The 23,618-nt window shown below is 36.1% G+C and overlaps 3 protein-coding genes across 3 annotated transcripts; 1 reads left to right on the plus strand and 2 right to left on the minus strand.

Annotated features, from left to right (window-relative positions):
* Positions 1–8,439: 8,439 nt before the first annotated feature.
* Positions 8,440–12,463, plus strand: LOC114533383 (matrix-remodeling-associated protein 5-like). The gene is made up of 7 exons (XM_028554899.1): positions 8,440–8,501; positions 9,270–9,347; positions 9,749–10,066; positions 10,821–11,093; positions 11,180–11,431; positions 11,775–11,849; positions 12,093–12,463. The coding sequence occupies exons 1-7, from the start codon at positions 8,495–8,497 to the stop codon at positions 12,422–12,424; spliced, it is 1,335 nt and encodes a 444-aa protein (XP_028410700.1). The 5' UTR covers positions 8,440–8,494; the 3' UTR covers positions 12,425–12,463.
* Positions 12,464–14,269: 1,806 nt separating this feature from the next.
* On the minus strand, positions 14,270–18,034 carry LOC114533330. Its single transcript, XM_028554837.1, has 2 exons — positions 16,874–18,034; positions 14,270–14,770 (listed from the first exon to the last, which is right to left on the minus strand). Exons 1-2 carry the CDS (start codon positions 17,633–17,635, stop codon positions 14,270–14,272), a joined length of 1,263 nt encoding a protein of 420 aa, XP_028410638.1. The 5' UTR covers positions 17,636–18,034.
* Positions 18,035–18,726: 692 nt separating this feature from the next.
* Positions 18,727–23,466, minus strand: LOC114533344. The gene is made up of 3 exons (XM_028554855.1): positions 23,409–23,466; positions 23,183–23,329; positions 18,727–20,341 (listed from the first exon to the last, which is right to left on the minus strand). The coding sequence occupies exon 3, from the start codon at positions 20,264–20,266 to the stop codon at positions 18,989–18,991; it is 1,278 nt and encodes a 425-aa protein (XP_028410656.1). The 5' UTR covers positions 20,267–20,341; positions 23,183–23,329; positions 23,409–23,466; the 3' UTR covers positions 18,727–18,988.
* Positions 23,467–23,618: the final 152 nt, after the last annotated feature.

The raw sequence follows: 23,618 nt of genomic DNA on the forward strand, positions 1-23,618 counted from the left end.
CTATATTTCAAATTTTGGCAAAATTAATCAGTATGCTCAGTACAAGTTCGGGAAACCTGTCGAAGACAAGGTACAAAGTACAAAAACTGTACGGGGCTGCATGTCCCACCTAGCCTGCATGTCAGGCGCTCCCTAAAATCAGGCAAGGCGAAGAAGGCGAAAGAACGCCTGCTGCGAGTTTGGTTACGTATTCTAAAAAACGCCCACTTTTCAATAAACCTGTTGGCTATAGCCCCAGCAATAATTTGTTTTATGCTCCTTTTTTATTATGTTTTTTTCTGGCAATGCCAATAACAGCACCTAAGAGACTTGTTTACCTGGCTTGGAATAAACGCTTTATAACAAAGGAGAAAAAAACAACAAATTTTTCACAGCATAAATAGCCACGATTCTTCAAGATTAGTCTACACAAATGCGTAGCGCGCACTTTCCACAACGCAAAGCCACGGTTTTGCTATCAAACCGTTAGAGGCGTATAGTCATGATAAGTGTGTTTCGAAACTAAGATTAAACTTTCGGAAACTCTCACTGACACTGAGCAACAGATTTATATTAGCCTAAGTACAACTCTCGGAAAGTTATTGGCTCACGATTAATGAGAATGAGGCTGCTGGACAAGCATTAATGGTTATTTGCGGTGATGCAATTAAACTTCTGCCATGTAGGAAAAATTTCCATTTTAAGTGAATGAAGCTTGTATTAGTCGGAGCTAAAGCACGTTTAACTTTATATACACTTGGTAATTGCAGCTGGCGTATTATAGAGTTTATTGTATTCTATAAAATAGAGTCCGTCCTGTCAGCCACAGCCATATAAGGTAGGGAAATATGAAGCCTTTCCTTAAGGGCGATATTGAAATATTTAATCATTTCCAACACTATTAATTCTGTTAAATGGAAAAATTTCAACCATAAAAACAAAAAAGGGACATTTGCCCCATTCGCTCAAACTGCGTGTAATGACGTGCTCATAAATCCTTACGTTATTCTGTGTACTGCATGATGGGTGATATATCGCTCATCATTTTGACTGCAGTCTATAACTAATGTCTATAATATACATAGAGACTAGTCGATGACGACTTTAGGATATCGTGCCTCCCTCATATATACCGTCAATAATTGATATATGTCATTCTGTTGCCTCCAAAAATTTGCAGGTCTTCCCACATCCAGTTTTTTTGCTTTCTAGTTCGATCTCAAAAGACAAACGTTGCATTTTCACAAGGAAAAGCTAAAATTTGCGAACCAATAAACGTAACATGTGAATCAGAAGGTCTTCCTAAACCACATTTTACCATAACTCACAATAACACCGAGGTTATTGCTGATAAGATTTACAGCATACCACAAGTGAAGTGGAGCGACGGCGGATTATACGAATGTATTGCGAAGAATAAACTTGGAATTGACTCAAAGTGCTATTGTTTGACCGTTCTAGGTAAGATTAATTTGGTCTGAACTACTCTTGATCCACTATTTCTGCAATGTTCGAGCTAGCCGCATAAAGTTCGCACCAGATGTTAAACTTTAAATGTTAAGACGTAATTGCTTTATACACTTCCTTGTTTGATGGAAGTTTGAATATTCTTTAGATAATTTTTCAACCAATGAATTAATAACCTGAATGTGTTTTTTCAGGAGGGGCCTCGTCTTCTAGGAAAGTAGTCTGTGAATTGCCGATAATATTGTAGTATGGCATATCGTGGTTTCATTGATATTGGGAATTGTCATTGGATGCCTCCTTTCCTACATCGTCTCATGTTCTCGTCGTAAATTTACAACTAAAAAGCCACGACAACCAAACCCTGAACCTCAAAACCCGAGGTTGATAAAACTTATCAAGAACTTGATCTCACAAAAATGAACAAAGAAGAAAATTACCATTCACTGACTGTGAATCAGCCTGCAAAAAATGACAATAGAAACGAAGATGGCTCCAATTATACAGGACTTAGCCAAACCAGATAAGCGGAGAAAACCTATCAGTCTTTATCTTGAAGCTAGAATATTTCATTATTTTTAATTGATACTGGCCTCTTCCTTGCTTCATTCTGAAATATTGATAGAATTTACAAATATATAAGGATCAGGGGAATGATTTTTTCTGACAACATCGAACTATAACATTACTCGATGACCAAAAAAGATCTCTTTTACACAAAGACAATTGTAGCTGGTCATTTTTTACCTACTATGACCTACAATGTAAATTTGGTTTATTGACAAGGTCGAAATTTTCTAATCCAATATACTTTGGACAAGTGGACCATAGTTTACTGATTCGTAAAAGCATTACGTCATTTGCTTTTGTTCATTTGCTGTGTTTACTACAAAACATCCATCAAAGGTATGAAAATGGATGATGTTGGAACATACGTTTGCGTTGCAAAGAATTATATTGGAAGTGATTCAAAATCTGCTACTTTTCTTTGGTAGTGCATGCATGAGTTCTCTTCCATCCATAACTTTTATATTTTACGGAGTTACCCCCAATACTATGCATACGGAATACATCCATATATTACAAACTATCACATGACAGAATTCATGCTGGCTTCTGTAATGTTTAAGCCGGAAGGAAGGATTAATATCGACAAATTAAATATCCAAGGCGAGAATACTAGGATATATTAACAGGAAATTTTCTCTGATTTGTGTATGGAACTGTGGTAACGCCTTTTATTGAAATACCAAAAATGAATATGCGATCAACGCCAGCATACGACTTTCTTGTGGTAAGTGTAGAATAATGTATTAAAGTATCCAGCAAAATACACTGAACCATAATATCACAAGTGTCTATATGTGACTTAATTTGCAGGCGAAATTTGTCAATATTAGAAAGGTGTGTTTGGTCGTTTGGCAAAATTATTTGTATTAAATGTTCTTTTATATAGCTACAAAGAGAAATCTAACATCGTGCATTTCCGTTTTGGTCCTATAAGAGCAATTTTCCTCTTTAGAAACAACATTATAACGAGCTGTTTACATGATCCCGGTTACCCGAGATTCAACGAAGCGTGAGAGGACTTTGAGGTATTGAAGTGAGCAGATAACATGATCCTGGCAGCCCCACAACAGTAGCATGTGCTTGTTTTGTGTTATAAAGACTTATTTCAATGCCTCAAAATCCTTTCACGCTTCGTTGAATCTTGGGTAACCCTGCTCCTGTAAACAGCCCCTAAGTCTGTATGCATGTGGACTCCGGATGTCGCTTTAGCAAGAAACATTTGTATCTAGAGTTAGTTGAACAAATTTTTATCGAGTCCTACCAAATAATAATATTATAATAATATTCATAAAAATTCTCTTACATAGGTTGTATCTTCAAAAATGAGTGATTTGGCATTTCTTTCTACGATTGGTCTTGCTTTCTTGCTTTCCCAATCCGAAGGTAGGTAGTATAGCTCTGTATGTCACGTCCCCGCGCATAGATTTGGTGCATCGTCATTGTCTACATGCCGGTGTTTCTGTTGATGGCATGAGTCTAATCTACTAGCTTGTCAACCATACATGGCTCTTTTAATCTTAGGGAAGATCTTTCCGCCACCTGAAGGGACTGAATTAACATTTTTACCTGGAACAGTTGGGAAAATAAGGTGGTCATTTGACGACGATCTGTCTTCTGGTAGTCTTCGTGCTTGGTATCAACGAAAAACCTTCGATGGAAAAGCAAAGTTACTTGCACAAATCATGGATGATGATTCAGTGCCAAGTTTCCTCGCACCTGGCTACGCAATAGAAGGAAACGCAACACTGGCGATAAAAAATGTTAATGAAAGTCATAATGGAATATATCAGTTTTTCCTTAGCCCTTATTACCCATCTACTGTTGTAGTTTTTGTCGCAAGTAAGTGTTTAAGAAAAGCTTTACTACGGACGAAGATCGTACGAATTCTTACAAAAAACTTTTCTTTACGACAAATTCCGAATACATTTATGGCAATCAGCTATATCGGTCCGACAAATCGTTTGGTGTAAAGATATGTCTTGACTGACTATAACGAATAAAATGATGATGCATGTAAACAGTAGTGACGAAGGCATGTTTCTGCACATTTGCCTGTGAAGTGCTACAACCATGGACAAATGATTGCATCGTCAAGATAAAATATGTGTAACTGCGGGTTTGCTGGGCTAGTACTAACACTTTCCACTCTTGATTTTGATTTGCTTGCGTCCTGTATATTTAGGCAAGCCAGTAGTAACAGTCAATTGTTCCAGTCCCATCGCAACAATTGAGGGTGATAATATCACATGTATCTGCCAGGTAAAAGATGGTAATCACCCAGCTAACGTGACGTGGTGTAAAGATGGCGTCCAGATTGCTAAATCGGAAAAAAATAGACAAATATTAAATCTAAACGATGTCGATAAAAAAGATAGTGGAATATACAAGTGTATAGCCCGAAGCTATACCTTAGCAGACGAAAAATCTATTGAAGTAATGGTATATTGTAAGTGAAAGAAAACTTGATAAGGAATGTTGATCTATTCATATGATTTAAAAATTTTGTTTCATTACAGACCCAGTTTCACCTGCAATTTTAAGTCTTACGACCACCCCAGAAGATGTTGTAATTGGTGAATCAGTTGTAATAACATGTGAAGCAATAGCTGTTCCCTTACCAAGCTATACAATAATCCATAATAATACTAAAGTCATCAGTACTCGCAACACGTATATCATAACGCTTTTGAAATACAACGATGCTGGCTCATATGAATGTATTGCAGCAAATCTACTTGGAAAAAGTTCAAAGACTTTTAATTTGTCTGTCGTCGGTAAGATCCATGATAAAATTACACGTATATATGGTTTCTTCCGTTAGTTTATTTGATCATGATAAAGAAGAATGTACAATGTCATTTTTATTCCAGAAATACGAAAAACGAATACTCCAAGTTCGAAAGGTGTCGGAACAGGTAATTGTTGGTTATCATGCACTAATTTATATAAACTGGCTCATCATCTTTTGGGAAAAATACCAGATGACGTTGGATACTGAAATTTGTTTAACATTCAGCATGTGTTATTGTGAACATGCACTTCTAATTTCTTGCAGGGAAACCAGAATTAAAGGAATCACAGAATTGTAAAAATGAAACTGAATGGTACGTCGTTTTGGTATCATCCGTGACCACATTCATCATAGGAATTCTCATTTCCTGCACTGTTTTTTTCTTTCGTTGTAAATTCCGAAGTAGGAAGCCTCAACCAAACCGTGAAAGTCCAAAATCTCAAGTTGATAAAACGTATCAAGAATTAGATCTTTCAAAAATGAACACAGGAGAGAATTATCAGACATTGGCAGCGGTTCCTGGCGCTGCAGCAAGTAATGAAAGTGTAAAAGAAGATGACTCAACTTACACTAAGCTCAGTAAAACCAGAGATATAGAGGAAAACTATCAATCTTTGACTTGAACTTTGGAAAGAAATCTGTCAACGCTGTTGATCTGCGACTGAACTGGCTGTTTGACTTTCATACAAAATCTGTCAGACAAAAGCTGTAATCGTCCTTCTCAAGAAAAACAAACCCACACCCAATAGTTGATTTACCAGTTGGGTATAGCCCCAAGAATTGAGAAACATTTTTATCTTGGCTGTAGATAATGTCAACCTCACACCAGGGACTTTTCTCTTGATATAATTGATAATTTACAAAACAATTGAAATATGATTATTTGCATTACGGATTGTAGCGATTTTTACAAGTTATAATTTTTAAATTACGCTTCATATTTCTCATTTTGTTTACACAGATTTTACAAGTATATATCCTCAAAAAATACAATGCTAATTAAGGCTTATTTCAGACGTCATGCAGAACCTGATGTTAATGAACTAAGGTCTTTGTTTCAGTTTATTTGCTTTCAATTGAGCACATGAAAAGTTCGAAGTCTGAAACGGGCCTATACTACCCGCTAATATTAACCCTATTTAATTCTGTCATACACGGAGAACGGACGTGTCTTTGTGTTATTTGATATTATAAAGGCGGAATTAACTGAAAACTATACACTGTCGAGCAGTGACCAGCATATTCAATATGAATAGCGTCTAGTGGATTATTTCACAGGAATTGAACCTGCATGAACTGATCTAGATGAACAGGTGGCTATACAAACTATGAAATATATTTATCACTTCTAATGTTAACATTTTTATTGCAGGTAAGTATTTATAAAGAGGAACTTTATCGAAATATTGTTGAATTGTTTCATTGCATACGATCCGCTGGAGTGTGTCAAGTTTTTTTTCATGCCAAAACCACATTAATTTTGCATTTGTTCTTCGTGCATTAAAGCCAGCAATGACACGGTTCAAAATTTCATTCCAGAAAACATTAAACTGCTCTAATACACCACGCTAGGTGAAGGTGATGACTTCAGCTGTTTGTGTAAAAGTGAAAATAGAGATCCCCTAGCTAACGTCAGCTGGTATAAAGATGACAAGAAGATTAGTTAAATAAGAAAGAAAAGTGAATTATTGACTCTCAGAAACGTTGATAATACAGACAGTGGGACCTGCAAGTGCCTGGTTGAAAGCTATCCCCATGAAGATTACCAAGATAGAAAAGCACTTGGAATTGAAGTTAATTGTATGCATATCAAATTATATTTCGACTATCAATTTAATCTCATTGGCATCCTTAGTACTGATACCAGACTTTATTTATTTTTTTGATGCTCTTTAATCTGAATAAAATTTGTTTATTCAAAGTACGTTCAGATCTGCTTATCCAGTGATAAAATTATTGACTGTTTCCTTATTTTCATTGGTGGAACTTTCAGATATTTTTTCTGCTTCCTAGTTCGCCTTGAAAGATGAACATTACGTTCACACAAGGAAAAAAGGCTAAAGTTGGTGAACAGATAAACATAACATGCGAATCAGAAGTTTTCCTGAATTACGTTTTACCATAATTCACAATGACACTGAAGTTATTGCTGAAAAGACGTACAACATACCACAAGTAAAGTGGAGTGATGGTGGATTGTACCAATATATTGCATCGAATGTACTTGGCAGTAATTCAATTATTCAAAGTGCCATTGTTTGACCGTGTTAGGTGAGACTGGACAAGTTTTAACTCCATTATTTCTGCACGCTAAAGCATGCATATAATAGCAATTGAATTTAAATGTTTACCACTATAGTACTATTTTTTAGTAGACTTAGTACACTTCCTTCTTAGATGTAGGTTTGATATAAAATCTATCATCTCGATGGGATTCTTTCAATTGACCATAATAAAAAGATGGCGGATGTACATTTTACCAGAATGCATTGCGGTCGGAAATCGTTTAAAAAAGCGAACTGACGTCTTTTAAAGGACAGGCATAAAACAGAAAGTTATTTTCTTCGCTGTGTTAAAATTTCACGTCATTAGCAGTTTTTCTTGCTATCTTTTTTCAGTCAATCATTTTAATGCCCGCAATGCATTATGGTAAAATGTACATGCAGCCATCTTTTTCGTTACGGTCAATTTCTTTGCATCATTGTGAGTTGAAAGTCTTTTAGGTAATTCTTAAACCAAAAATTTCAACCTGAATGTTATTGAGGAGAGGCCACATCTTCCAAGAAAAAAAGACCATGATATTGGTGATACTGTTGTAGTATGGCATATCGTGGTTTTTTTATATCGGGCATCATTTTTGGATGTCTCCTCTCGTACATCGTCTCACGGTCTCGTCATAAATTTACAAGTACAAAGCCCCTGCAACCAAACCCTGAACCTCCAAAACCTGAAGTTGATAAAACTTACCAAGAACTTGATCTCACAAAAATGAACAGAGATGCTAATCACCAGTCACTAGCTGACAGTGACGAATCAGTCTACAAAAAATGACGATGGAAACGAAGGTGATTCCAGTTATACAGAGCTGAGCAAAACTAGAGAAGCGGGAAAAAGCTTATCAATCTTTAACTTGAGCCTGAATTTGACCATGTTCAATTAATGCAGGTCTCTCTCGCCACAACGCCGCAACTCCTAGTATGTGGTTAAGACGTGTAAATAAAGCAAAGGTTAAAGTATTTCTACTGTAAATTAGGAAACGACAGAAGATCCAGAGGAAATAAATACTTTTCGTAATTTATTTCACACATGTATATACAAATTCAAATAATTTAGCTAAAGCATGTTTAAAAAAGGAAGCGATGATAAATATGTTGCGGAACTTTATTGTTGAAACTAATTAATAAAACATAGCTATAAAAGTTTTGGAAGCGAAATATTCTAATAAACTCATAAATTAACACCACACGACGCGGGGGCTCAAATATTTGCATCATGCACACATCACTCATCAACCTACCCAATACAGTGAAGCGGAAGAAGTGCAATATAGCACAATATACGATAAATCTTTAACATCGGATAGCTATCAAATATTAAGTAAATTATTTAACTGGAGCAATGATAAAAGGTATATATGTATGGATCGTATGTAACTATAGGCGATATTTGTTGCAAAAATAAGTTAAAGTTATGCAAGGTAATAGTAATATTGTTTCTTATAATGTTAATATTTGGGAGACCATTTCCTGAACAATTCAGACTCGCTAACACGACTGAGTTAACAGCCATGATTCAACACCCGATTTTACGAAACACACTACTATAGAAGCGTTTGTTGCTGAATGTATTAGTTCTGCCGTAAGTGACAGGCAGATATATGGATAATGAAACATTTCCATGGCATATTTTGTTTGTAACAATGTACAGCTTTGGATAGTTGAACAGTAAGCTCAATATTGTGGTGTAATATTGACTATATAAAGTATAAGCCTGCCGTCTACTCCATACGCTCATACACGTGACTTATTAGAAACCTTGTATATATGTTGGCAGTAAAGACATGCAGACATAAATCGAACACTCGCAAATCTATCTATAGATCAACACTATCTCACAACGTCTGAAAAAACCTGTTTAGCAGTTCAGGTGCATGAGAATTTCGATTTATCATAAGTCCATAACCCGACTAAAAGTTTTATTTAATAAATCCCTTTAATTCCGGGACACAAGGTTGTCATGCTAGTGTCTGCATGTTCTAAAATGATGAAGCAGATACTATTAACTAATGGTATTAATTGTTTCAGTAAAAAATACAAGTCCGAGCTGTTTATACAATATAGAGTAGGGAAATCGAGCACACCTTTGATTGCAAGTTGACGACGTTTGCGCTATTATTTGTCTATATAATTTACAAAACAGGTCTTATAATATCTTGTAATATACTAGCTTTTTTATTTATTTATAGGTTTGCTTCGTAAGATGACAATCCTTGACTTTCTCTTTTCCCTTTATGGTCTCTGTTTTGTATTGTTGTCATGTGAAGGTATGGAGGGTTAACGTGGTATATATGAAAAATTATATAATGTTTTCAGCGACGCTTTTTTGTCGAGATAAAAAAAATGTAGTCAGGACGCAAATTGCAGAATTATCATGCGGTATAAAAGCGTTTTCTTGTCAGATACGATCAGCGATTGCTTCGAAGTCGTTAAATTTACAATATTATAGTATATATCATTTTCTGATAATAAAAATTTCTGAATAACTACATGTTACGACCGTTATTGACCTCTGGTAGCTATACCTGTGAGTGCAATGTCATGTGCGACCGTATATATATACTCAGACTCAAAGTACACTATATAATTATATGCATTTCAATTCAAATTCAAATTGCAGTCGTGTTTGTTAGTCTGAAACTAACCGCATGCATGGCTCTCTTATTAGGAGTGATCCTTTTGCCACCTGGTGGAGCTGACTTAACATTTCTACCCGGACATGATGCAAAAATACAATGGTCAGTTACCGGTGCTCTTACTTCTCTCAGTACTCGGTCTTGGCATTTGAAACACAGTGGAGGTGAAACTCCTACACTTCTCGCACGAATTTTTGGTGCTGGTTCAACGCCAGATTTTCTCATATCTGGGTTTGCAGTAGAAGGAAAAGCAACGTTAGTGATAAAAAACTTTAATGAAAGCAGAAATGGGGAATATCGATTCACCTTTTCCGGTCTGGACCCATCTGATGTCAAGGTTTCTGTTAAGAGTAAGTTTGATAATTTTTTATAATTTAGTCTTCGTGATCGCATGCGATCGCATCGTGTTTAGTAATGTTCGGACAGGGTGACCTACTGCAAATTCAATGCTATCACAAAGGACTGCAGTAAAGTAAAGCAATGGTTGGCTATTAAGAGAATCAGTTATAAAACTGTATGGTGCAATAAAGTCGCTCGTCAGTTACAGCGCTCGCTTCATTCATATACACATGAACGTGCATGGAAAAATAGAAAATCAATACTTTAAAATGAAACTCATTAATTCAGCCCAATATTTTATAAGTAACGATGTAACATTAATTTTTATAGCATTTTACTTATAAAAAAATTTATAGAGTTTCTGCACCAGGCCCCATAACAACGCATAACTGGGAGATATCTATCCTTTAGTTATTCAATAGTTTTCTCTTTGATAGAAATGCACAATTAACACTGGTGACCAGTGCATGGTTAGGTTTTCGGTTTGAAACGTCATAAGCACAAATTTCTGCGGTGTTCTATCAGGGCAATCTGACACTACATAACATGAAGTATGAGTTAAGTATAACACAAACTTGAAGGTTTTCGATATAAAGATAAATATCAGAGAGTTGTATCAGGAAACAATGAGTTTGAGATTTCATTTTGAGAATAAATATATATATATTATATATAGGAACGCTTATAGTAATACCAAGCGATGGTAGATTTATCAGTCCTTGTCCACTCTTTTATGATGCATGGGTATATGTCATTATATTTCAGAGAAGCCAAATGTTATCTTGGACTGTTTCAGTCGCGTGTTGCTAACAATGGGAGAAGATTTCACGTGTTTATGCAGAGGTGAAAATGGCAATCCTGCGCCTGATGTGATTTGGATTAAAGATGGAAAAGAAATTGGTGATAGAAGAAAATATAATAAAACATTAGCAATAAAAACTAACGACTGGCAGAATCGTGGAACATACACATGTAAAGCAGAAAGCTATCCTGACTTAGCTTTTAGAGATGAAAAGTCCATTGAAGTAATAATAAATTGTAAGTATCATAAAATTTCAACTGCGGTATTCAAAACATACTTTAATTTGCATGCGAATATATAACAAATGTTCTTGTTTTGACAGACAAACCAGCCAACATAAAAATTGAGCTTTTGCCCAATCCAGCTGTGATTGATGGCTCAGTTACCATAAAGTGTTCATCTGAAGGTTTTCCTGAACCAAACTACATCATAACTCACAATGACTGCAAACTAGTCACCACTAAGAAAGAGATTACCTTACAAAATGTGCAGTGGAAAGACATTGGGACGTATAAATGTTTGGCGAATAATAGTCTGGGGAGTGACTCAAAATCCGAATTTTTAGAGGTGAAAGGTATGACCATTTTCAAATACTGTAGTACAGTAAGGACACAACACTGGGATCATGCTGTTTGGATAGTAATATTGTGCTGTCGAATGTTTATAGGGCAGTGATTTTAGTCAAATTAGATCACGTTGCTTTCAAATACATAAATGTTGAAGGTGTGACTATGACCGATATAGGCCTAGGTAAATTTCAAATCTACACTTCATTGGAGCACTATGTGCTAGCAAAGGATTTCGATTAAATCAAAACAATCAAAATTTGTTGTTTTGCGATTGCATTAATGTTTTATACCGTATTTATTATTAATTCGGAAGAATATGGTTTTGTGATAATTTTAGATTTTCAATAGATAAAATGGAACAAGGACCTACAACACCAGCGAATTCATCAGGAAGTACAGGATCCACAGAAGCTGACATAAGAGGTATAAATTTATGAAACAATCGTGAATCGTGCATTTTGAAATGCATTCCGAATTTATTTTAATTTCCTTTTTGTTTAATAAGTTAACTATTCAGTAGTTATCTTGCATGAGATAACGTTTGTTATCTTGCATGAGATAACGATTTCAGCACATCAGCATTTCTTCTTGACGGAATTTTTAGGAACTGAATCCAGTTTTTCAGGCGATTTGTAATACATATCTTTTCACGTCTTTATTATTTAGACAAAACATGTTCAAATGATTCCAGCTGCAGTGGAATTACCGAATGGCACATCGTTGGGACTATGATGGCTGGAATCGCTATTGGAATAATTCTTTCCTATATTGCCATATTTTCTCGTCGTAAATTACGAAATCGAGAACCCCAACCAAACCCTGAACTTTCAACATGTCATGTTGACTTGACTTATCAAGAACTGGATCTTAAAAAAATGAATAAAGAAGACAATTACGAATCATTGAGAGTAAATGCTGCAAGAAATGGAGATGACTCAACTTATACAGAGTTAAGCAAAACCAGAGATGTCGAGAGCAATTATCAATCTTTAAAATGATCAATTTGAAATTTTAGTATCATTATTGTGAAGTTATATCCCCCCACTGCATGCTTCAAGAGAAATCATCATATGTAATCATGCGATATTTGTTACAAAAATAAATGAAAGTTATGCAAAATAGGTACAGACAAGTCATGGCAAATTCGGTTGCTTATATTTCAAGTGCATGGTTGGGAAACGATTTCCAAGGATTATATTTGAGAACTCCTTGGTTGTCTACAATTATCTATAAAAACGATCATGTCTATAATTATTATATAGCATAAATTCGTTCAAATTGGTACGTGGCATTTTGATAAAAAATTGTTGAATTAGTTGAATATATATAGAACTCACTACTCACGTATTAAGTAAGAATAATTCCTTTACGGCTTTGGTCCGTGTATCTTTGGCTGAAAAAAGTCAAAAGAAGCTTGGTTTGCCAATTTTAAAGCATACTAAAAGCATTTAAGCTTGGATTTGATGCTGAAACGGCTTCACATTGCACAAATCTTTTCAAGTTTTGCTTACTATTAATATTTTAAAATAGGATGATCTCGTTCAGCAATTATAGGTGATGCCATCAGACCAATGCTCTCAGCTGTATGTAAACTATGAAATATACCTGGCAATTGGCTTTGACTTTGTGCAACCGATATGCAACCGCTTGTATAATTGAAGGATCGTGTGTACTCCAGTGAAATGGAGCTCAGTGATTGGTTGAGAAGAACTTCAGCGGCCCATTACTTTCCCCTAATGGACCAGCACTTTCCCGTAATGGCCGGCGTTACCAGATCCATGACGAGATGAAAAACAGAGAAATTCTGAATGAAATAGGCACAAATAAATGCTAAAGTTCCACTCCTATACGCCGCCATATGAAATTTTAACCGCCCGTGCTTGGAGGTCTTGTTCAGTACCTATGCAAGCAGCATTCATGATCCGCCATGTTTGGTCTCACTTCTAGATTAGACAATGTATTAGAGCGAGCCTTTCATATAATATATAAAGAGTTCACTGGTAGGAACTGAGCACGTCATCGAACCTGGATATGCGTAGTTAAGAACGTCTGTCTGCGCATCAGTCTGCTCATAGCAATGTAAGGGCCGTCTGATGTGAAAATTGCCTAAATTTCACACTTTTTGAACATAAAATCGGGTTCATATTCATTTAGAAACAAAAAGACAAACAACACGAGTGCGCTTAACATGACGAAAGAGAAAGTTATGCCGAACGTTTGATGCCGAAAATTGTTATGGTGATTTCAATAGTCTTGGGGGTTTTCGGACACCCTGTAGAACAAAGTGCGTTTAAAAAGACATTCACTACAATTTGGTTGAACCGTACAGAAATCATCAGGCGATATGATGCAGTGGCGGCTCCGCGGGTTAGGAAGAATAAATTACACACCTTAATTTTAAACTCAAAATACCTCAATAACAACACTATTAGTTATTGTTGTGCAAAGTATATTTTTCAGTTTTAACTAGTATTTATCAATGCATATTACTTTTGTAATATTATTTAACATTTTTATACCACCAATGCGTGATTGCATGCAGGCCGTAGCTAGAAGCTTAATTGGGGGGGTGTATATTGATAAATTCATCTATAATGCCCGACTGACTGCTTTTGTACGCTATTGTTTCTGCGGTATAGATAAACATGAATATAAAAATTCTGTAAATGTACCCCCCCCTAAATTAATTGCATCTATTTTATCAATATTATGTTTAGGATTTGAATCTCAGTGTGGTTATAAGCAGAGGTGCAATTATTTTTTCGACATCACTCCGTCCACTCGATGTGAAATTTGGATCGGGCTAAGGAAAACTAAACTTTATATTTCATAACCTTAAAGACTTACTTATGATATGTAAATGATATTGTGCAGTTTCGTAAGGAATTTCCTTCATTGTTTGAGCCTTCAACACGAGACATAAATACGCTTAGTAAAACGGGCGAAAAATACGAGACCACCGCCACGGCGATTAAAACATTTGCAAGTAAATGTCGTCGCCAGTATCCGAACCAGACGGTTTTGATGGCAATATTATATAACCAAATCTGAATCAAAGTTGAAAGCCAGGCGAATACAAATTCGATCGCTAAACTAATAGCAATACGAGAAGAAATTCGCCTGATTTCATCGTCTAAGGCAACATCAAAAGTGCTGAACCGATAAAGCACCATATAAACTTGACTCAAAATGAGGGTTCCAAATTGAGACAACATTTCTTGTATTTCAAGGTCTGCTTGTAATCTTCTGTTACGTGGTGAGCGATAAGGCACTGGTCTCCATTGATGTCTCTCAAGTTGTCTTACTGCACGGCCCCATACGTTTTCACGAAAATGACGAGTCACCTAAAAGTAAAATTTTTAACCATAAAGTTAAATTTTCATCGAATTCAGTACAGCTATAAGCATTAAGGCTATTTATGGATATAAGCTTTCCATATAATTGGATTTAGGTCACTGATCCCACGTCAGATCCGCACAGTTTGAAACTGCAAAACATTACCTTAAAATTGGTTACCCTATAGATTCATTTTTGGAGGAGTTTTTCATTCGTTAAAATAATCATAGCAAATATCTTCGACAGTCGACACCATTGTAATTTATATTACATTTTTTTACAAATGAGCAGCGGGCGGAATCCTAGTCATTCCTGCAATTTGATTGGCTGTAGCCGCAGGTGGAATTTTACAATATCTGTCCACGTTCCGGAATCCTATTTTCTATGCTCGAGCGAATTAAAGCGTATTTGTTTTTCTAAAGATATATTCTTTATTTTAAACTAGCTATATGGGCCAAATTAACACGATAAATTGAAGTGAATTAAACAAATGAGGTTTTAATTGCTTATGTTTTTGTCACCATTGCTGAGTCTGACCACGCAATGATAGTATAAGACCGAACGCCGCTCCTTGTAAAAAATAAATACTTTATTTACCGTTTTGGTCGGTCGGATAGAAAAATATTTCCCCTCGGTCTCATTTTTTTTAAAATTTATTTAACATATTGAAATGATTGTCGAATCTATATTAATAATATTCGATGACAAGATATTTATATTCATTCAGACAACTATTAATTGCTAGAGAGATACAAATAATACCCCAAACGTTAAAACCGGCTTTAAACAAAACTATCTTTATAATATAGTTAATAAAAAGGAAATATAGGTATATCTTCAAGTTTATTCGACAGCACACTGAAACTTGCAGGCATGCGACGGGAGACACGTTGATATCCCTGCATGACAATAAATTATAAGCGACGTACAAGGATTATGTGCTAGCGATTTTAGTACTTTGTCAGGAAAATTGGGGTTATTTCTGTATACCATTTCATCAGAGTCCAGTGCATATATATAGTTTAGTTTAAATTTTGTTTTAGGTTACGATCTCAAGCAACTCGAGCAAACAATTGTGACAAATCTTCAAACTTGCAGCAATGTTTGTGCCCCCTGCTGCCTTGAGTACAATAAGTTAAAAAAACAACTGTAATAAAATAACCGCTTGTGCTACCTATGCCAGCCGTATAAACTCCAAAGTACTGTTTTAGAATGGTCTCAAAGAATTTTGACAGATAATCAAGCTCTGCGACCGTATTTACGCAGCAATAATTGGACATGTGTCAGTTTATATCATGAGCGGGAAGCTCCACATGTTATGTCATGATTGTAGTCGATATTGTTGTTTTATTCAAATATGACTCAAATAATAGTTCAATTGCATTTCTGCTGGTAATTAGCTACATGTGGTAAGTAAAGGAAATTCAGTTGAGAAATTTAAAAACATTGCTTAAAATTTCTTATAATTATTAGTTATTGTACTCAGTACGCGGGAGAAATAAGCACTTTCCACTAAGCTAAGTTACTCGCGCGAACTGCAGCAGGAAGCAGTTCCACGAGAATTTTTCCCATATCGCTTCCTATAACGCGAATAAATTCGCCTAGTGGGAAACGGGCTATAATCGTGCACTTTAAGCTCAAAATGCTCGATCTCTTCTGAGCTTAATACGAAAAGCAATATAGTTATATATGCATGCAAAATTAGCAAACACGTTTTAACCGAACCTTGAATGTTATAATTTGATGGTCAATATTTTCGATTTTTTATTAAAACATCTTTATACATGCATGGTGACTAATCAACAATACAATATTTACAACTGAATTGTTGCTTTTCATTAGGCCGTGTAATGAACAAATAATCCCCCTGATAAAGACACTAGACCGGAGTGTCGAAACGTTGGGTCGTGAAAGTTAATCTTTGTGTGGTGATTACTTTCATTTATTAAAACCAGAGTAGCGATAATAACGATGGAACAAATAATCATGATAAACAAAATTAAATAATCAATAATCAATGATAACTAATTGTTGAAAATTTCAATTAATACATAGAACTTTTGAAACGTTACCGTGCAGTATCGAGAATATATTGTATAATTTAGGCTTACCTGAGCAAGGATATAAAATATTCCGTGCAATAAAGAAAACGCAATAAAATATTTCAACTCTGTTAGCTCGGCTTGCATCATCCGGTACAAGGCGACAGGAGCTAAATAGTTGAAGTAAACCAGAATATACGACGATTCGGGACTCGCAATGCCAGTAGAGTGACACAACACGACGTACTTCGTAATAGCAACTGGAAACAGGGAAAAGAGAGGAATAATAGCCGCAATCAAAGCTTTGTAAACTTCACTTGTTTGTTCATTGAAAAAAGGAACAAATATATAGCGATACGACATTGCCATAGCCAAGGAGAAAACAAACGTCAGCCCAATCCTGACGATTATGCTTTTTCTCGACTGTTTCGTTGCGTGCGAAATTTGGAGACAACTTAACACCAAACCAAGTAAGAATATTAAATTCACAGGATATCTCTTGTACGAATCGATAAAATTAGGACCGGCAGAGAAGATAAATAAGTATGCCTTGTATATCACAACCAAAAGTCCCATAATTAAACCAATGTACAGTAAAGGTTTATGCCTTCTGAGGAATACTGTGCCGCCGAATAATAAGGCGATTGTTGCCGGGAACCAAAAATTGAGTAGCATTACTGGAAATGATTCGCCAATTAATTGCCACTTCATAACTTCAACTGGAACAGAGGTGTTTGAGTAGTACACGATGCCGATACATTTATCAGTTGTTTCAATGTCCAGATAGGCAAAAATACCAGCGAAAATGCTTATAAAAATCGCAGATAACATTATTGAAGCAACTGTTTGAAGACCTAGAATAATCGACGGCAATAACGGACCTCGAAGAGTTTTGTGTGGCAAAAACCAAGTGAAATGCTCATCAACAGAAATATCGTTTTCAATGGCGTCGAAATCGCGTGGGTCATGCAATTCCGCTTCGAGGTTCTCCTCGTATCCTACAAGAAATTGTTCATATTCAAAGTTATCTTCTTCCTAAACTTCTTGATATGAGCAGCGCACCTCTGCCAACAACCATAGCACGCACCAAAATAAAAAATCAACCATCTGTTCTAAAAACATCGTTGAGACCTCCAAGCAAGATTTCCAAGCTATACGAGCATTAACATTTCGATCGTTCAATCAAACTAACGAACTGCTAGTCAGCATTCAAAATTATTGCCCAGCAGTCAGGTATTCAGTACTGCCATTTCATATGTGGCATGTCAAATGGATGGAGATTGTCATCAGTTATCCGAACTTAGTCACCATGAAAACCCAGCAGGAAACAGGTAAATTAAGTAGGATTAAAATTATTAACGTGCTAATAAAATCACCACAATACAACACGAGATCAGTGGGAATGGTTGCTTCATTCAATATTTACCCGCTGGATATATTCGATGTTGGTGAACCGCAGAGTGCAAAACGACCGAAGATATGAAGGCTGTTTTCGACTTTGCCGAATTTTCTGTCCGTAGCTTGAGCTTTCTTTATTTCCTAAGCTCTGGAGCAAATTTAATTGCAACAAAAACAAGATCTAATTCCACCTCGCGCGCATGATTTCGCAAAGTGGAAAACAGCTGATTATACGTGCGCTGTTTACCACAGAGATTTCATGTTAATTAAAGCATAGAGATTATGAATAATTAACACTAGATGAGGCATTAGTATCGAAAACATCAGTCCAAAAAGGGAGCGCGCTAATGGGGGGCAAATTCAAGTCCCGCAGATGCTAAGCCAAGCGGTGATTGGCTAGATCAATGCCTCCTTAGCAACAACGTTAGCAACAACTAAATATACACTAGCCATGATACAATATATTTCTGGTCATGATATAATATACATTTCATTATTGCCTTCAATATGTGTATGACCGTAGCTTAGTACTTTTATTGCAAAAAGTATTTACGGTTACGTATTCAAGAAAACGTCTTGATAGGACATCGAGAAATTCTCTATATTTCGTAAAATATGACATAATGACATGAAATTATGTAAATGCGTATGTAACTTCAAATAGCAGGCCATTCATTGTCATCAGAGAACATATGCGTAGGCGTGATTGGACATCAATGTACGATTCCAAGGGGATATTACAAACATATTATAAATTTAAAATAAAAATGGGCGGTTTCGTTCTTATCATTTCATTTTTGCTCGCTTTAGATTTCGATATTCATAGGCAAACCAGACAATTCCCAAGGTCCAGGACAAAAACAATGCAAAGCAAAACCACAAGAGACGCGTCTTATTGAAAATAAAGGACGAAACTGTACGGCTTAGCAGAAACCCTAAATGAGATGCAGCGAATGAGCTGCCCTGATAAAATCCAATATCCTTTGGATCTGTAACTTTAGACAAGAGCGAAGCACACAAGGAAAAAGAATAATACGGAATTCCGAGACAAATGTATGGAATGAGTATGTAACCCCCGTAAACACCAAACATACGGTCCCAACCAAAAGCAAAATACGTCAACATTGAAATAGCGGAGACCTGCATTAACATTGCTCCGATCAACAGACGTGTTTCCCCGCAATATTGTGCAGCGGCGTAAAATATAATGAACAAACCCATCGAGAATAAAGAGCTAACGAGGAAAAGTAATTTAACGTGGAGAAATTGGAGATGAAAATGCTCTTGTGCGAGCAATGGAACATAAAACGTCACCGTTGTGGAGCAAAAAAGTGCCAGAACTATTAGGTAAAGCAACAGAAACACCGTAGAGTGAGAACCATATCTTTGTGTTTGAGGTGAATATTGCTTATCCAAAACGTCATTTCCGTTATCTTCACTATTATCCTCTTCATCATCATCCGTGACTCTTTTGGTTCCTAACTCCTTCGGAAACCACAGTGCATTTACAAACAACACAAGCCATATAAGCGCCAGGACGATTCCTGGTGAGTTACCAGCGTCAATCTTCCATCCGAAGATGTTTATATTAAATGTCAAAAATACGCTTACTGTTGGACCAAAAAGAGATCCGAGTGTGAACATTCCATCATAAATAATGCAAACTTGGGCAACATGTCTCTTTGGGGTGTACAAAATCATTTGTCCCAAATATACTCCAGCAGATCCATCGACAAGCCCACTTAATAATCTTCCAGCCAGAGGAAAATATGGCGAGAATGGAATTGCATATATCAAATTAGCGACGACCTTCATGAACAAACTCATGACAATGATAAATTTGATGTGTCCAAATTTGTCCGCCAATTTTCCAACGATGGAGCCGGTCAAAAGTGCACCAACTGGATACGCAGAAAGAACAAGACCAAGGAATGTCACGGTTTCACCAAGTGACTTGATGTAATACCAGGCTGTTGGTGCGATGAAGAATTCTTCTGAACCATCAATAAAAAATCGTATTGAAATCGCCGCAAATACCCACGTTTTCATGTACGTAAACTTCATGTTGTCAAATTAAAGGGAAAGGATATCTTTTCCTGGATGTCAAAAAAAATCCGGTACGTCTTGTCTGAGTTATGCCTATAACGGAAGTACAAGATGAGGATACCTTGTAGCATTCAGGTAACTCTCGGCTTGTCATTGACAGTGCCGCTGCTAGAATGATTGATGTGGGCCGAGACTGAATAAAATGTAATCAATACATTTTTTTGCATGCCATAGCAGTAAAAACAATCCCTTCAATAAGATATCTGTTGCGAATTTCGAAGACACAATGAAACTGAGGCAAATAAATTGAATATTAAATGTTTTTCAGAAGAACGAAGATGGATAAACCGAGCTTTCACCGCTGGCGCCAGTTGTATAAAACTCTTAAATACATTTTGTGTATTTAATTCGTAATTAACTCAGAAATACACCACTCTCATTCGCCAATTCTGTCACTAACCATAGTTAAAACAATGTTTTCATACATGCAATAGGCCCCTGGCATTAGTGTCGGAGATTTTCACACCGGTCGCCTCACACATATGAACACATTCCGGCATGTGGAGTCGAATGAAATAAAATATGAATAAAACAATGCGGATTCTTGTAGATTTTTCATCTTTTGTTTCAAAAGTTAATTTTGAAAGACAAAAATATGCCCATGTAGCATAATCAAAGCGAAATATTTTTTCTCGGTCAATTGCTGGATATCGCAGAAAATGTGCACTGCATTTTATGGACAAAGCTAGGGCTGCCCACTTGTTTTAACGAAGCCTAAGAGCAGGTTGCATGACCACTATCCCCCATATATAGGTGAGTTGGCCCAGCATAGTATAAGCAAATAGTAACCCACTTCAATCGGAACCTTTGTGTCCGCCATTACTCTGGCCAGGCAATGACACTGGACTAGCTTGTCTGCAATATCACGGAAAAATCGACTAACCAAAATCAGGGGCACGTTTTAAGACCCAATAGGTCTACACCTGGCCCGAGTAGACCCAATAGGTCTACTGGGGCCATGTGTATTATTGTAACTTTTAACTATATTAACGCCTCGCATTTTTTGTGCAGTGTGCATGTCTACTACTGTACACCATCTGCAAAGGAGCATAGCTGCTCAACACGACAATAGGTCGTGTAACACATATACTCATGTGTACAGGAAAGAAACTAGTCATGCATAAGAATAACATGTACAGTGTGTATAAAAAAATTCGAATCCAACTTTGACAAGCTGCTGTGTATAAAATACTAAAGTAAACGATATAACTTTTATATGGCAACAAAGATTAGCATATTTAGTTTACGATTATACCGTTCTTATATCGACACGACCAAAACTGGCCGAGTTATCGTCTTTTAAAAATTGTTGCTCGAAATCAAATTTTTCCGCCGATTGGAATTCGAGATGAGACCTCCAGACAAAAGAAAATGCAAATTTAATTAATAGAGGCATTGTGTTCTTCAAACTTCTATCGTTGAACATTGAATAAGCAGAATTTTTGCGATAAATTTGCGTTTTAGTTTTCAGTAATGATTAGATTTTAAAGCCCTTTGGGACTAAATTTCAATAAAACAAACGTCCAGTTCCCATCGGCGGAAAATGGTGATTTTTATGAACTTTTTTTGTCGAACCAGTACTTCTTCATCTTTCAACAAAACTACACGTACAACGTGTCATTTGAAAGAAAAATAAATGACTTTAACAATGGTGTAAAAATCAACCAAATTTTTCAAATATATTTTGCATTATTACACGCAAAATTTCGATTCGAATTTTTTTATACACCCTGTATTATAGCAGCAAGTTTTTGTGTAAGTATGTATGGAAATGATATCGGGTTGTCCATATGTTACATGTGTTAGTCTGTTACAGTTTTTCAATCATGAAATTGCTTTGTATAGCTACCCCATCTTGTCCTATTTCATGCTTGGTTTTCCATCGGTTTGCGTTTAGATTAAAGCCGGCTTCTTGCGAAAAAGTTTATTTAACAAGTATTACGTTTTAGGATTCGGTGATTGCAGGGGGAATTCGTGAGACATCTGTAACTTATTTTGGTTATTTTGGACAAGATCTAATCCAAATTTGACTGAACTCAGTTTTGCGTATATAAAAGTAAATTAAGCCCCAAAATTCATTTAAATCTATGCATATTAAAGGCATATTTCAATGTGCCTTGCATGAATGATTCGTGGGGAAAATATTGTAGCATCAGTGTATCACTATCAATGCTTGAAGTTGTCATACTTGACTAAACTAAGCAAATACAAGACTGATCATGAAATCACAATTGTTAGCTATTGCCAAAATTATAACCACAATTTCCGTTTAATTTAAAACGAATGAAGGGAGAAGAATACTGAAATTTTCCCAGTAATAAGTTATGTATCTTAGCATATATACAGATATAAGTTTTATTCATGTGTCGAAAACCCCCGCAATAGACAAGCTAGGTCAACGGTGTCATATTTCTTGCCGAAACCACTGCCGGCTGGAAAGTGAAACGTAACCCTTGTATTTTACAAATACTATTTAGCCAATATGCGTAGTTTCATCGTAATCTATACGATTTTCACAGAAGACACTTTACTTTCTTAGCTTAAAGGGTCAACCTACAGATGTATGTAAATATCCAAGATCTGATATACGTTATAGACCGCACTTGGACTTGAGTATTCGCGCTGTAGGCAAAGGATCATCGAGTGAAGCGATCAAATTGACTGCAATGAAATTAATATAGGAATTTTCCTGTGTCATTGCCTTTATCATAACAACCGCTACACTAGCAGCAGATAGATGGCAAATATTTCACATGCTTTTGAGGTACAACATTACTTAAAACAAACTTATTCTACACGTGGATGCACTTGGTTGTAACACATGTGCTGCGACTCAGCCTAGACTAAAGTCAGCATATTGTAATGAATACTTACAAATAATTGAGAGATATAGGACAGCACTGGCGTCTAAACACATCAAGAATGTGAAGATGGCCTGTGAATTACTGGCGAAGAAACAAGACTGAATTACCCCGACGCAAGCTGTCTGAAGAAATCTGTTGAAATATGAGACGGCGAGACCTACAAAGTGTCATGCAGAGCAATATAATTCATATGTCTTAATTCGTGACGGAAACTATGATGTCAGCAGCATCCTTACCCATTCGTGCTACGCAATATCGCCCAGGTTTGTTCATATTGACAATTGTGTATACAGGGTGTCCCAAAAAAAACGCAACCACTTAAATATGCAAGAATATTAATATTGTTCGGGTTTGCACCATAGTTCAGTTAAAGTGACTTTTAGCATTGTAAATGAAGGATTAAAAATCATTTTCAATTCCCAGAAGTGCTTATCTATTGCGCTTTA

This window comes from Dendronephthya gigantea, unplaced genomic scaffold, assembly GCF_004324835.1.
Source record: "Dendronephthya gigantea isolate DGI-Jeju-01 unplaced genomic scaffold, DenGig_1.0 000089F, whole genome shotgun sequence".
NCBI classification, from domain to species: domain Eukaryota; kingdom Metazoa; phylum Cnidaria; class Anthozoa; order Malacalcyonacea; family Nephtheidae; genus Dendronephthya; species Dendronephthya gigantea.